Below are 16,443 nucleotides of genomic sequence, written 5' to 3' on the forward strand. Positions count from 1 at the left end.
TAGTTCTGCTTTGGTCTAAGTGATGAGTACAGGGTTAGACTGTTCTCTCACATATAGTGCAATACACATATAGTATTTATATCACATATAGTTATTTAAAAGATGAATATCCAACAAAATCCTTTTCTGTGATAATGTCATTAAGGAGATGTCACTTTTGGTGGTGGATATCCATGAACAGTATTTCCAAGAAGACTCCTTAAATGCATCAGAGCAAAACAACACAAAGAACTTCACATGCTCAATATAATCTTCAATTCTTATGTCAAGAGGCCTCTTGATGGCTTTCCTACCTCCTTGTTTGTGAGTCATAGGGCTGTATACTTGCTGGGAGGTGACAAATGCAGGAAACATCTGGTTCATGAAAGAAAAACTGAAATACCGGTGAAAGAGATCACTTCAGCTTTAACATCACTTTAGTTTAAATAAAATCACATCTAGGTGACTGTAAAGTCCATGTTTGCAAAATGTATGGCTTTTCGAGAAGGTCTAGCAGAGGTGTAGCCGGATCTTGAAAAATGGAAGTCTCCCCCTTTCCTGCTCAGTGATGGTATCCTCCCATTTTTTCAGCTATTCACTGCTTCCAGCTTCTTCTGTGTTCATTCACAAAAAACAGTCACCTGGCGTTTCAGAAAAGTATCCTTATCTAAATGGTGTCTTGAATGAACATATGCAACAATTTTGATTCCAAAATGCCACGTCTTACTGGATCAACAGGATCTAGGACTTGCCAAAACAACACACAACCAGCTATATTTAAAGACAGTAGTACTAACATTAACTTTGTCCACCTGACCTCACCTGTGCCGTATCTTCTAAAAACAGAAACCACTAAGACTTAAATTGGACTTCCAAAGCGTTCCTTCAAAACCGTTAGATTCTTTGAAAATGCAAATCATTTATTATAAAAGCTCTTGGCTTTTAAAAACTATTTCTACTAAGAATATAATAAGAATCCCGAAAGAGAATGCTACATCCCAATTTTCCCATGAAATTGGCCTTTGAGGACCCCAGCACCACGCCTCCATGCCTCCAGCACCAAGGCTAATCCATCAGGGCTTTGTCACCATGACTGCCACACTAGCTCTGAAGCTTTTCTTACTTCCTTAGTTGAAAATATGACAGCACACCCAATGTGAAAATCCTTTTCTTACTAAGCTAAGTGAACAACATCTGGAAAGCAAATGGAAAGGGATTGTTAAACCGTCTCCCTCTCACCCAAACTGCACAAGAAAACAAGTCAGGGAAAGTCCTAACATATTTTTGTTTCTGCTCTATAATCTCTTTAGGTATTTTAATACTGATCTGAAACCATGCCTGCAGAGCAAGATGTGACCTTTTGAGTTTAAGCCCATGGGTAAAGTATACAAGCAGCTTTGTTCATGTAATACGCAGGTTTTCAACATACTACTCGAGTTCCAAAGTTCTCCACAAATTCCCATCATGTTTTTGCAACAATACAAAATTCATATACATAACAGTCATACAATTTCTCTTCATAAAAAAAGTAATTCTTGAATGCATCTTTCATTCATACATTTATAAAAATAAATCATACTTGAATTAATACTCATATCTTTTAAGTACAAGGATTATAACCAAATACAGTTCAACACACTTGGGTATATGACAAAGCAAATATCTTTAAACATTTTAGTTACTCTTTTTTTAAGTAGTATTGAGGGATCTTATGAGCAGCATCAGAAAGTAATGCTACAGATTATGATGCTATCATCACTCAATAGACACAAACTTCGTAGGGTTAAAAATCAGATCTAACCATTCACTACTGAAAGTCTCAGACTCTAGGACAGACTTTTTGCTACTTAAAAAAAAAAGGAAAAAGAAAAGAGAAGTTTTGCATTCACAAGTAATGCCAGATCCTAATTATGTAAGCATGCTTTGGAAAATGAACTTGAATGGATGTAACCCTGAGCAACTCAATTTAACTTTTAAGTTGGCTCTACTTTGAATAAGGAACTGGAGCTACAGAGGACCCTTCCACTGTAAATTACCTCACAATTCTGACACACGAGAAGCTTTCCCTACCACAGCAGAACTTTGATTTCCCTGAGAAGCCTTGAACTTCATGGCTGAACGCTTCGGTGCTGGCATGGTGGAAGGCTGAATTGTCATGCAGGCTCCTTCCTCGGCAGACTGTTTTGCACCTACAAGGGCTACACTGAAAATGAAGGCTTTTAAAAGGCCACTAGCAGGGTCTTTCTCATCAACACGAGCACATACTTCGTGAACCCTGAAAGTGTTTAATACCTTCATAAGCGCTGCCTTGATCACTCCTGTCAAAACCTGACAACGTTTGCCTGCATTTTTCAAAGATACTAGTGAGATCAAGACAGACAAACGAGAGGTGGAATAATCTCATGCACTTCAGTCCCCTAGGGAACAATCTGGGAGAAAGGGGGACGGGAGAAAAATGAAATAATAATAATAATAGAAAGAATTTCAACCCTTTAAATGAGGAGTGTTTCAACATTAAGGGAATTCTCTTGCTCTCACCAAAATTAATGACAGAAGGGTTTCTCTGCATTGCAGTGGAACAAAATAGGATCCTAATATGTAGATAGCTCTACCTACACTTTACTTTCTCTGAAATAAAACCATCCCATTTTACCATGACATGTGACAGCTGGAGCAGGTTTCTCTTGCCACATAACTGGACTTGAGGAGTCCTCAAGAAGAGGGCAGTTGAGCCAGGCAAATTTTCTTTATTCTGCCCACTGTTCTCCCCTCACACAGTTCCCATGTCCCTTCCTGGAGTCAGCTCTGTCCCTCCAGCACTAACAAAGGCTCAACCTGGAAAGAAGGCCAGGACCAAGCCTTTCACTAGAACTTCCTGCATAAAGGGAAGAACAGGAGGAATAGGACCTTTCTTATCCTTTCCCTTCCCAGCACAGACACCCTGAAACAAGAAAGTGGCCTCACCTTTTGCTGTCCAGTCTTGGTAGCCCAAGTCTTTACTATGTTATGGAACAGCAGTGATGTTAGCAACAGTAGGGATTGTACAAAAAGGTTACTTTTTGCAAATGACCCAGAGTTTGGCAATCCACTTTTACAGCCAGCTCTGCTGTCAGTTCAAGCCACAGGTCTTCTAGGGAAATAATGTAGTCCAAATCTGACCTGATTCCTTTGTGCTATCTTTTGTCCTTTCTTCCAACGGAGAATGGGCTTGAGAGCAGGTAGTTCCTTGTCCTCTTTTCCTCCTTCTATCACATGTTCCCAAAGGCTGTACGCAGCTTCAAATACAATTGGAGAGATGACGTCTTCGACTCTTTTCTGTACAAGAAACCAAATAGATATTTCACCAGTGCATATAAGTAAGCAGGTTTCCATCTACAACAATTATACATTCAATTAAACCAGACCACTTAATTAAACATGCAATTAAACCAGATTCAACACTGCAGACAGAAGGCAGGTTTCTCTAGTTCCTTTATTCTTCTCCAGGCCAAACAGGAATAAGCACATAGAACAAACAAGTCAAAAGATTTAAAAAAAATAAAATAGATTTTTAAAAAAATAGTCATTCTTTTGGGACTTACTCTTGAATCCACAGAAGCAGTGGCATACTTGGCACATTTATAAATCTAGTGGTTTTCAATAAAAGACATTTTCTTAAAAAATAAAATAAATTAGAAACCGATTCCAATAATTCTGCAGAAGCAAATCATCTTAATCTCTGGGGTTTCTAAATCCTAGACTTTGACTGAAGTCACCTCCAGTGAGCTCCACACATTAAAAGAACAAAAAAACCTCCATCTTCCTTTGTTGTTTTGCAATATCAGTGAAATGAACGGACAGGTGGAAATACCAATGTGGTTATAAAATAAGACTACAGACCTGGAGGGGCAAGAAAGGTCATCTTCCAGCACGGTTCTCAAAGCAAAATTCACAGCTCCCCCCACTTTCAGTTTGTAAAAGAAGAAAGTTTTCAGTTTCTTTATTATACCTATTATTCTTAGGCTTCATACCAGATGTATTAAATGGTGTCATATTATTTGGCTGATGGGAAAAAAGGATTGCCGTTTCTTGTTGCTGGAGCCCAAGCCACAAAACTCATACCATTTGTCATAACATGCATTGCTTAAATTCAGTTTGCTGTGCAAGGACAAAAGGCTCATTGTGCTCTGTTCAGTCCTGACTTTCAAAATCCAATTTACCAGAAAACAGAAGTGGCAAATGCTCTATCTTTTCATAGGCAGACATTCCTCTTAAATTTGAGTTACTTAAAAACATAGCATGTAATCAGTGCAGATGAAATTGAGGCAATAAATAAAGATCATAAGTAAGCACAACAAATCTCCAAATGGGCCAGCTCTCAACTTCACCTTGCATTGGCAATGGCCTTCTCTGAACACAGCCTGCCAAGCACTAGAAGCAATTGAGATGCAATGCCATTTAAATTGCATCTTCCAGATGGGTAGTAACTGGCTTTCAGACCGCTCTGTTTGATCTGTTTCAAGGCAACCATTTGCTTTCTCCAATATGTTGAGGGGCCACAGATCTCTGAAGTCAGACAAAGATTAGTGGTTAACCAAATTCCCAAATCATCGGTTAGTTGGGTGAATAATAATAGAGACCAGGCTGGCTGATAGTTACTCTCCTGCATCTTGAAGCCTTCAGCCAGCCCTTAAACTCCCTACCCTAACACCAATTTCTGCCAGGGTCCTGAAGTTTAAACTGTGCATTGTTTGGAGTGGTTTGTGCTTTCTTGATAACAGACACCGATCAACAGCAGACATAGCAGCAATGGTGATGGCTCAGTGACCTCTTCCAAGTCCCACAAAAAGGACCATGCATGCTCGGCAGCATTGTGAGTCCTTTCAGCAGAAGAGACACTTGTGCCTGCAGCCCCTTCCACAGTCCCATCCCCAGGGTAAGAACTGTACCATACTGAGACCACTAAATAACAACACTACAACTCACAGAAGTCGCTAGCTTTGCTTTCACAGAAGTGTATAAATTTAAGCAAGGATTGTATCAGTCTACAAGAAAACTATGTAAAGAGAGAAACAACTATAAAAGAGCATGCCATGTAGCAACAGTCAAATACAAATCATCACATAAATTGCCACCTAATCCAACTGTATGCAACCAACTATGTGAACACAATTAAAAATGTACAGAGTGGGTTAAATTAAAATTCACCTACAGTTTTTCTGGCTCTATTACTGCAGTATGGTAAGAATAAGTACTTAAGTACTTCTAAGCATTTTAATATGATCTTGCAGGGTTAAGTCCAATGCCCTTTAAAGTCAAAAAGTTCCTATTGACTTTGATGAATATTAGAGTATGCCTATTTTGTTTGCTGGTGTCTTTTTCCGCTTTGTTTTAGTGGTGAAATTGTGACTTCTCCCTCACCACAGCCCTGAGGAAATACATTTCACATAGCTGTGAGAAATATCTCTAATTAAAATTTCAGAGATGGCCAAATAAAGTGAAACAAAGAACGTATTAACAGCACACTGGGTGCACCGAACTCGTGACCAGGTTTGAGCACACCCCAAATGGGAGGGATGAGCCTTTTTAAGACCCTTTGATTTACATAACCACTCCCTCGCTCCTCCCATGCCAAGCCTCCCTGTTTTCTTCCTTAAAAGGTCATATAGTCTTCTTCTTGCAGTCCATGTGTTGTTTTAATCAACCTATCAAGTTGTTTCCCTGCCTCCAGCCTCATGGTCCCTTGGCAGTGAGCCCAGACTGGTCTTACTGCCTTACATACTTTCCTGCCCACCTTCACACCCTAACTGTAAGTAACAGTAAGTAACTGTAAGCAACCCTGTAAGCAGAACAGTAAGCAGCAATAGGTAACTCTAAGCAGAACAGTAAGCAGCCCACCAGTCCTCGGCCACAAAATGGCTCCCCAACTCCACAAATAAAATGACCTCCAGGTATCTCAGCAGGGGGCAACCATGGAAACCCCTGCTTGTAATAAAAGTGTCTTATTCATTTCCTACATACCAGTTGTCCTTAATTAAGAATAAAACTATGAATGCTACCCAATTATTAATTTTGCCACATGTTCAGTTCCTTCTGCTCACAATCCTACAAAAATGAAGGCAACAGTCTGTGGGATATGTCCTGGAGACAAGACAGTTCTGCTTCACAGGTACACCACAGACTGTCTGGAATGCAAGCACATAAAGAGAACAATATTTGCCCAAACACAATCTGGAGAAGTACTATTTTAGGTTGAAAACACAACCAGTTCCGTCCTCTTTCAGTCTACTCAAATGTATCTCTTCCAGTGGTTGAATCATACACTGATGACACAAGCCACAGATTGCTTTTAAGTATTCCTAATTTCTAGGAAGAAGTCCAAAGATGTAATGAGAATCAGGTTTGAGATAGACTAAAAAATCCTGCAAATCAAGAAAACTGTATGTAGTTTTTGTATCAGTTACATAGCCCTAATGAACTGGATGTGCCAAAGGATATATTTTTCCATAATGAGCTTTTACATGTAATCACCATTTTTCACCACAATGCACTATGCCGAGGAAGTGTTGCAGGTTAAAGACATCTCTTTAACCTACCAAAGAAAAAGCATCCCTGGAAAATCATAGCATATGGACAGCAGAGATTCATTAATGAAAAAAATATCTGAAGGACACTAAAACCAGAGTAATATCCAAGGAATTCAAACTATCAACAGAAACAACTATGCCATTAGGGTTCAGTCAGTAATAGCAATAAAAACCCAGTCTCTATAGACTGGATCTCACTAAACTGGTGCAAATTTTCACTGTGCCTGAATTAGAATTGGGGTCCTGAAGCTGGGAAGCTATCAGCAATCTTGTGCTCTTACAAGCAGTTTCTCTAGGGTGGTAGAGTTTTTTTCCTTCTCTTTCAGACCAGATTCCATTCTGGACATCAGAATTTTTTGCAATAAGGCGTCTGCGGAAATCAATACACTTCAGACCCAGTACATTACCCTCCTGCCAGTATCCTTTCCTGCAAGGGAAACAGCCCTAGCCAGCTGCATCCTTTTGCTGGGATCTTTTATCTTTTCCTGTGAGACACATTGCATGACATCACTCTGAGTTGAAGAAAAAGGTGTTTTGGTATGAATAAGCTAGGGTTTTATCAAGAGTATTTCAGGACGATCCCTCATTAGTACCTAGCAAAGACAAAGAACTCAGAGTCAAAAAAAGCACACTTTTAAGAGCATCTAAGAAAGTAATAAGGCATCTAGAAATGTTTCAAAAGACATCATGGTCCTGAAACCTTGCCCTAACAAATGTGATAACAAAGGTTTGCTATCTCCTCTCATAGAATAATCACCTCAAAGAATTTTTTCATGTTGTGGTAGTAACTGTGCACAGCCACATATTTCTTTCTTTTTGTTTCTCTGACTTAGCAGAGGAGAAGCAAGCAAGAAAGCAAAGCCTCTGCCAGATTTATGACTGCATTTCTATTTGACTTTAGTACCAAAAAGTCCTGAAAATCTAAAAAGTAATTGCAGAGCAATGATCAAACGTCAGATCTGTGATCCTGAACATCGTTTCCAATTCCCTCTTCAAGATGGAATGTCATAACCGTAAAAAATAATTTTTGGCACTTTTCATTGGCACAGCCTAAGGCACTTCATGACAACACAACCATAGGTACGGAGTCCAGCATCCTAAAGGCAGACTGCCTTGGCGGACAGCCACTGCCTTCTCCAACCCTAACTTCATGCTACCAAGAGCCCACACACATCAGGAATTCAAGCAAATTTGGACGGAACAGGACAGAGTTTTTGTCAAGGGACAGGATTTATTCAACTCATGGTGCAAGTGGTTGCCAGACTGGATATCATTTCATCTTACTTTCAGCTCAGTGCCACAGTACACTCAGGGGACTGTACATGAGCCCAATAAATCATCCTATCTAATCCCCTTTCATCTACAAGGTGAAACTCTCCAGGAAAGGATTCTGGAGAGTGCAAAATTCTATTTTTAATTATGGCTAATGGGCTGAGAAATAAATTGAGATGTAAATAATCGTCACAATCTACAGCAAGAGTCTTGCAGGAATGAAGGATGAAATGTGGTCCTTTAAAGCAATGAATATGAATTTTTAACAGCATCAACTGAAGAAATATACATAATCCTCAGGGTGACTTCTACAGTTGCTCCTTGCTTTTGTTCTTGTTCATGTCATCCTGGAGTTTCTCTTCTCTTTCTCTGTGGGAAAGTTCTCTGCTCTGTTGGGCCTTTTTTCTACTCACTCTGACCTGATCTGAGGACAACAACCCATGCACGGATTCCAGAGCTTTTACTGAATTCAGAACAGCTTTTCAGTACTTCCGAGAATCAAGCTCTGTTTAGTCAAATGACTAAGAATGAATTCCAGGACCTGGCTTTTAAAACACTCAACTTGAAACTTTTAGTCCCAATGTATTTATTTCATGTGCTAAATAACAAGCACTAATAATAGACTACAGGAATTTTTACAGTCTTAAAATACACAGAATACATTTGACAATTCCAATTTAATTGATAACATAATAATGCTGTAAAATGTATAAAAGACATTGTGCTAATGCTTATCCAGCTTGCCATTTTAATCAGCTCACAAGTCACTACCATATAAGTCCTCATAAATAGTTCCTCGATCAGTGATCTCAAATAACTCAAATGTCCACCAGCCTTCAGAAACAAAGGCCACTACTGCCACAATTTATCAAATCAAATATCTGCTGTATACATTATAGCTTATGAATCAATAAGATGACAGTGCTTGACTTTAAAATGAACTGTCTTCTATTATTTCAGTCTCCCTTTCTAAACTGAGTCATTCAGGATGAAAGGCTTAAGTGCCATGCAATTCAGTAAGAACATTAATTAGACAAATTTGCTTTAAACTGAAAGTTTTTTAAACTGAAATTTATTTCAGATGAATGAATGTGTACATGACATTCTAGTACCTGAAAATGAATATGGTGGAACTTAACTTCCTCACTCTGCTCCTTGTTGAGCACTTATTGAGTCCAAGTTTAGATCCACTGGTGTCAATTTCCAGTGCAAGTTAATATTTTCAACCTTCTTTGATACAGATAGTCTAGGACTTGTAATAATTTATTTCAGACTGGCATAATTTTAGCATTGTTGTTTCCCCACTGTGCAGGCATACAAAACATGGTCATGCGAAAATCATCTAGAAAAGATCTAGTTTCCATTCCACACACAAGCTGGGGATTTTTAAATACATATATTTTTCAATTTATTTTTTAAAATGTTACTGTAGTTAAAGGGGGAAAAAAACCAACTGCAAACTCTTTTCCAGAGAAGAGGCAGAAGTAAAAGTTTACTTGATTAGTAAACGCTTATTTACAAAATTACTGGTGAATTTTTTGTCAAATTAATAGTATATGAAGGCAATCAGAGGCCTGATGTTTCAATAATACATGCTTCTGTTTTGTTTTAAGATATTGTGCTAGCTACAATTCAACAAATAGGTGAATAGTCTTTGCTGCTAAATTTCAACTATTACAAGACTTCTGAAGAATCTCAAAGTTTAGAACAGGGTGTCATGTGCCCAAGTGTTATTTAAGGGTAGCATTTAAAAGAATGGGAATGCTTTCTTTATTCTCTTCCTAAATGCTTCACACCAGCACACAACTGTTTCCACTAGTTCAGCAACCCCTCTCCGCACACACAGAGATAACTGGAAAGATGTTCTGGGAAAGAAAAAAAGCAAATCCTGGGGAAATCTGGTGTCAAATAAATAACAGGTGCCCAGGAGCCTGCGTGCACTGAGAGAACACCCTGAGACTCCAAGGAAAGAGCTGAAAGTCCAAACCTAATCTGAGTACAATCTCACTGTGAGTCTAAGTGTTCACTGTTCCCATGTATCTGGATTCCCGCTATCAGTTGGTGAGTGATAAAGGTATTACTGATGTTGACATCGTAGAGATTGCAATCAGTAGTGTAAATATTCCATGTCAAAGGTTACAAAGGCTTAACAGTAATATATTAGGGTATATATTTCATAGTAATCAGTAAGAAAAGTTACTACATGCCACCCAAATTAGATATTACGTATTAGTGAGCTCAGATCTTAATTTTCCAGCTTAGACATAAAACATATAATGACAATACAGATTCACATCATATTTATACATTTGAATGTTGGGTCTTTTATTGGACCTAAAGTTTTCAGTTATGCTTTTATCACTCATGCCCTTTCTCTCTTTTACAGTTCATTTTCAGTCATTCATTTGGGTTCTTTAGATGAAAAATACAGACAATTCCTCAACTATCTAAAGTCATGCTACTCCCCTCTGAAGAAAACAACTCTCCTGGGTTGAGATGCCCAGCTTTTTCCTGGTACCAGGCAAGGCACAACCAATCTCTGTAACATATGATGAGACATCTGCAATATCGGCAATATAGAAACACAAACCATTAGAAAGCCCAGGAGCTGATGAGTATTTATGAAATTAAGACCTGAACTTAAGTGATTGAAGAGAACCCAAGAAGGAAGAATAGGGGTAAAAATTCAAGCTTCTATTTTATTATCTTTCTGAAAATATAATCTATTTCAACAGGGAATTATATACAGAGTAGAGATAATTAAATCCAGACTCTTCCTGCACATATGTAACCCTATCACATACTTGTTTTTTCCACTGGAGTTTAAGACCCTTGGCTCCTGAGTCATCATATATGATAACAGGTCTGCTAAAAGTTCAACATATCTGTGGACCTGGGGGAGTGGAAATTAACTTCATGGTTAATTTCAGCATTCATATAGTGTACTTGCCGGTTCACTCTCTTGCTTTTTTCCTATACATAACTAGATAAAAACAGCTGTGTGTATATGCCATCCACAAACTTCCAGTGCAAAATCTCACACGTAAGCTGTCCTCAGAGCCAAGGACTGAGATGAGGACTGACTCTCCCAACCCCTTCCTGAAGCCACAGCCCACAGGGGCGGTCAGGAGCCCTTTTTGCTAGTCCTATACCCCTTTTGCTGTGTGTGGCAGGTCAGACTGGAGGCACAATGTAGCTCCACATCTGATGATTCCTGATGACACCTGATGACTGCTGTTCGAGTGACGCTTAATGGCACTGTGCCCCTCAGTCTTTGCCTGAGCTCTATCTGCTTCTACACAGCCATAAGTAAACCTCTGAGCTACCCTGTAGAAGAAGCAGCCATCCTTCCTTCATCCCCCTGCTCCAGATAGACTTTCTTCTTCCCCTTGAAAAAAAATATGGCAGAAGCACTTTTATGAGCACATTTCAAGAGACAACAGCAAGTAATCAAAAGGCTTCTCCCAAAATCTCTACAGAGGACAAAGGAGAAGGACACTGACCATTTCCCACTGACCATCCCATTAAATGCCTGCTCCCTTTTGGAAATGCCTGTCACTTCTAAGGGAAAGTAACCACCCAACGCAGGTTTATATGAATTGAGACAGTATCCCAAATCTCTTCATGAATATGGATCTGTAGTGGTTTAAAAGTGCTATTCCCCAATTTAGTGTTCCCACTGAATCACTCCAAACCATGCTTACTACCCACTTCCCCTCCTTCTACCCCCTGCAGCAGGCTGAAGAGGAGAATTGGAGGCACAAAAGGTAGAGATCACAGGTTGAGGTAAGAACAACTTACTGGAAACAGCAATGAAATAAGACAATGAACAGTAACAGCAACAATACTAATGTCAAAGTGTACAAGAAAGAGGAGGATGATTCACATGCTCACCACGCAGAAAACGCATGACAAGATCCAACTGCTCCCTCTGCCACACTGCATAACCCAAAAAAGGTACCCCTTTCTCCATCCCCAGAAAATGACATGAGGTGGTACAGTAACCTCCAGGTCCTAGCCATGCCCACTCCTGGCTACTGCCAAAATTAAACCTTTCCTGTCTAGAGCTAGGACATTATCCACTGCTACTATTTACATCATGGCCAGATCTTACACCTTCCAAATGTCCAAATAAATAAATTAATAAATACACACACATACACACACACACACACACACACACACACACACACAGAGCTATCATTTCCATAGTCAAGGACCATCCTTCCAAGATGTCTGTTAAGTTCATTTAGTCCATAACTGTAGGTTCTATCTGTTTAGATGTCTTCCAGGGCAAGAGGGCTGATGAGCTGTTAGCTGGTTGCAAGCTGCATCAGCAGCTCACAACTGGTGTATCTGGAGCAGGCCATACTCATTGTCTATGGTAGTTATGGCATACAGTGGCAGTGTCATTCAGCAACCAATAACATACAATTCAACATTACAGTGTTCTCACCCAAAAATCAAATCCCCTTGAGGTACACATGGTGTTTCCCTAACCTACCAAGTGCACCCAAGTCCTTGAGCAAAAACAATCTCACAGATGAGTTTGCCTTTGCTTGAGGTGGCACTAATCCAAACTGTCTTCCCTAACATAAATTTCTCATTTGCACCATGGGGACTTTATCCTCTTGTACCGTATGTGGAGGTTTTGATTGGACAGGGCCAGCTTGGTTATTGGAGACTCTAGTGTTAACTAACCAGGTGGGCTCTGCTAAATGTAGATCCCAATGCTTGAAGGTCCCACTACCCATTGCTTTCAATGTGTATTTTAACAGTCCATTGTACTATTCAATTTTCCCAAAGGCTGGTACATGATAGGGAATATGACATACCCACTCAATAACTACTCTCTGGCCCAAGTGCCTATGAGGCTACTTTTGAAATTAGTCCCATTGTCTGACTCAATCCTTTCTGGGGTGCCATGTTGCCAAAGGACTTGCTTTTCAAGGCCCAAGATGGTGTTCTGGGCAGTGGCATGAGGCACAGGCTATATCTCCAGCCTCCAGTGGTTGTTGCCACCACTGTAAGCACATAGCACTTGCCCTGGTGGGTTTGCAGGAGCGTGATGTAATAAATCTGCCAGGCCTCCCCATATTTATATTTCGACCATCATCCACCATACCACAGAGCCTTTACCCACTTGGCCTGCTTCATTGCAGTGCATGTTTCAGTTATGGATAACCTGGGAGATAGTGTCCATGGTTAAGTCCACCCCTTGATCACAAGCCCACCTGTATGTTGCATCTCTTCCCTGATGACCTGAGGCGTCATGGGCCCACCAGGACAGAAATAATTCACCTCTATATTGCCAATCCAGATCCACCTGAAGCTCTTCAATCTTGGCAGCTCAATCCACTTGTCCTGTTTTGCAATATTCTTCAGTGGTCTGACTCTTGAGTACATGTGCATCTACATGGTGTACTTTGCCAGCCAACTTCTCTACCTGGGCAGTGATATCTTGCCACAATTCAGCAGCCCAGATGGGGCTACCTCTGTGTTGCCAATTGGTCTTTTTCTACAGGTCCAACCACCCCCACAGAGCATCTGCTACCACCCATGAGTCAGTGTAGAGGTAGAGCATTGGTCATTTCTCTTGTTCAGCGATATCTAAAGCCAGCTGGACGGCTTTCAGCTCTGCAAACTGACTTGATCCTCCTTGTCTCTCAGTGGCTTCTGTGACTTGTCACATAGGCCTTCATACAGCCACTTTCCATTTTCGATGTAGCCCTACAATACAGGAAGAACTGTCAGTAGAGTGCATTATTTTTCATTTTCAGGTAGCTGATTATATCACATGTCACCTTCTCCTTTGATGATGATAGTGTGAAATTTTTGTCTTCAGGTCAGTTCATGATGACTTCCAAGATCTCAGGGTGACTGGGGTTTCCTAGTCAAGCTTGCTCTGTGATCAGCCTGACCAACTTTCTCCACATGGCATCAGTGGCATGATGTGTGGAAGGGACTTTTCCTTTGAACATCCAGCCCAGTACTGGCAGTCAGGGTGCCAGGAGAGCTGTGCTTCAGTGCCAATCCCTTCTGAAGCAGCTTGAACCCCTTCATAAACTGCCAGTATCTCTTTTTCAGTTGGGGTGTATCAGGTCTTGGATCCTTTGTATCCCCAACTCCAGAACTCCAGGGGTCATCATCGAGTCTCCCTGACTATTTTTTGCCAAAGATTCCAGAACAGACCATTCTCCCTGGCTGCAGTGTAGAGCACATTTTTCAGATTTTGTCCTGTCCTGACTGGCCCAAGGGCTACTGCATGAACAATCTTCTGTTTAATTTGTTCAAAAGCTTGTCGTTCTTCAGGACCCTACTTAAAATCATTCTTCTTCTGTGTCACATGATAGAGAAGGCTTACAGTCTCACTGTAATCTGGAATATGCATCATCCAAAAACCCACAGCACCTAGGAAGGTCTGTGTTTCCTTCTTGCTGGTTGGTGGGAACATAGCTGCTCTTTTGTTGACCACGTCCATTGGAATCTGACAACATCCATCTTGCCATTTTATTCCTAAAAACTGAATTTCCTGGGCAGGTCCCTTGACCTCACTTTGCTTTATGGTAAAACCAGCCTTCAGGAGGATTTGGATTATCTTCTTCCTCAAAAACTTCCTCTGCTGTGTTGCCCCACATAATGATGTCATTACTGTACTGGAAGTGTTCTGGAGCCTCACCCTTTTCCAGCGCAGTCTGGATCAGTCCATGGCAAATACTGGGGCTGTGTTTCCACCCCTGGGACAGTCAGTCCAGAGGTACTGGACGCCTCTCTAGGTGAAAGCAAACTCTGGCCTACACTCTATGGCCAAAGGAATGGAGAAAAGGCATTAGCAATGTCAATGGTGGCACCACTTTGCTGCCTTAGACTTCAGTTCATACTGAAGTTCCAGCATGTACAGCACAGCAGCACTCAGTGGTGGCATGACTTCGTTCAGGCCAAAGAGTCCACTGTCAGTCTCAGTTCTCCATTGGGCTTATGCACTGGTCATATAGGATTGTTAAAGGATGAGCGAGTCTTGCTGACTACTCCTTGGCTCTCCAGTTCACAAATTATCTCATGGATGGGATTCACGGGGTCCCGGTTGGTGTGGTATTGTTGATGGTACACTGTTGTGGTCACAATCAGTACCTGTTGTTCTTCCATTCTCAGCAGTCTCACAGCAGAAGGGTGCTCTAAGAGACCAGGCAAGGCATTCAGCTGTCTAATTTCCTCTGTCTCCACAGCAGCTAACCCAAAAGCTTGACAATGCCTGTTTGGGTCTTTGAAATACACTCTCCTGATGTAATCTACACCAAGGATGCACTCTGGGCCAGTCTTAATGGGGTGTTTTTGCCATTTGTTCCCAGTCAGGCTCCCTTCAGCTTCCAGTACAGGCAGCTGTTGGGATCCCCTTGTCTCCCCAGTTAAAGCCTCTTGTGGGTCTGATGTGCCAGGCCATCAGATTCACACAGTCCAGTAGATCCGACAGTCCCTTTCCTCTACCTGGCTGGAGGCAGGGTCCCTCTAATTCTGGTCATGGTACTTGTTGCACAGCTCTTGTAAATATGAACTGGAAGTCCCTTCAAGAAGATCGAAAGTAACATCAGCCCTTCTAAGTCTGAGGACTTGCCCCCTGGAAACTGGAATGGCATTTATCCTTGTAGAATTTCCTGTGGTGGTTGTTCTTCCTCTCAACTCACGTACCCATGCTGCTAGGGCAGAGGTGGGTTTTCCATCCCACTTCCTCATGTCCTGTCCATGGTCATGCAGGTAAAACCATAGGTTATCTCATGGTGTGTACCCTCTCTCTCAAGCAGGGGTGCTGCTTGCTCCCAATAGCAAAGACTCTGGTCTGTACTATCAGAGCATGGGACACATCTATAAACTGCTGGTAGTCCTCTTTAAACTGCTGTAGGTCCTTGGACAGTCTTTCCAGAGACAAGACATGAGTGCGTAGGTTAGAGGTAGTTTCTTCATATAGCCAGAGTTTGGTAACCAAATTATCCACGCTTTGTTCCCCTTCTTTCCATGATATCACTGCCAATGAGTTGGCACACAGCAATGGCATGTTCCATACAAACTTCTACCACATGGTTTGTGTACACTGGACTTCATCTTGATCTACAGGGGACTGCTTGTCATTTGAATCCCTTTAAACTACCTCCAGCAAATCTAATTTTCTCAGGTACTGGACACCTTGCTCCATGGCATTCCACCTGCTTGGGGAAACTACTACATCCTTGAAAAGATACCTTTCCTTCACGCTTGACAGGAGTCACCTGCAGAAGCTGAGAGGCTCTCAGCCTCTGCAGGTGACTCCTGTCAGGCCCTCTTGTCAATGATCCCATCCCAGGACAGGAATCCCAGTTGCTTGGCTTCACTGCCATCTAGTTTCACATCATATCCAGCAGGTCACTTTATTATCAGTAATCACCCCATCAATGGGCTGGATGAGATCCTGCTACATTCCCTAGAATTGCAGTGGATTGATTTGAGCATTTGTCTGTACCAACTGGCAGATGCCTGGATGACACTTTAGTTCTAACCTTGGTAGCTCCAATGGTCCAGGTGGCTGAAGCACTGTTAGACTACTCAAGGAAGAAGACAGAAAGCCTAGATCGCTATGAAACATCACAATAGCAGC

The 16,443-nt window shown here is 41.2% G+C and overlaps 1 protein-coding gene across 1 annotated transcript in view; it reads right to left on the minus strand.

The window, feature by feature from the left end:
* LOC103755396 (integrin alpha-9) overlaps window positions 1-14,298 on the minus strand; it is a 121,127-nt gene extending 106,829 nt beyond the window's left edge. The window contains exons 1-3 of the mRNA XM_018075097.1: window positions 14,182-14,298; window positions 13,467-13,547; window positions 3,139-3,351 (exon numbers count right to left, since the gene is read on the minus strand). Coding sequence (XP_017930586.1) covers window positions 3,139-3,351; window positions 13,467-13,547; window positions 14,182-14,298 — 411 coding nt within the window. The remainder of the gene's footprint in view (window positions 1-3,138; window positions 3,352-13,466; window positions 13,548-14,181) is intronic.
* Between the last annotated feature and the right edge of the window lie 2,145 nt (window positions 14,299-16,443).

This window comes from Manacus vitellinus, unplaced genomic scaffold (assembly GCF_001715985.3).
Source record: "Manacus vitellinus isolate BGI_N305 unplaced genomic scaffold, ASM171598v3 scaffold_3_pilon, whole genome shotgun sequence".
In the NCBI taxonomy this organism is placed as follows: Eukaryota; Metazoa; Chordata; class Aves; order Passeriformes; family Pipridae; genus Manacus; species Manacus vitellinus.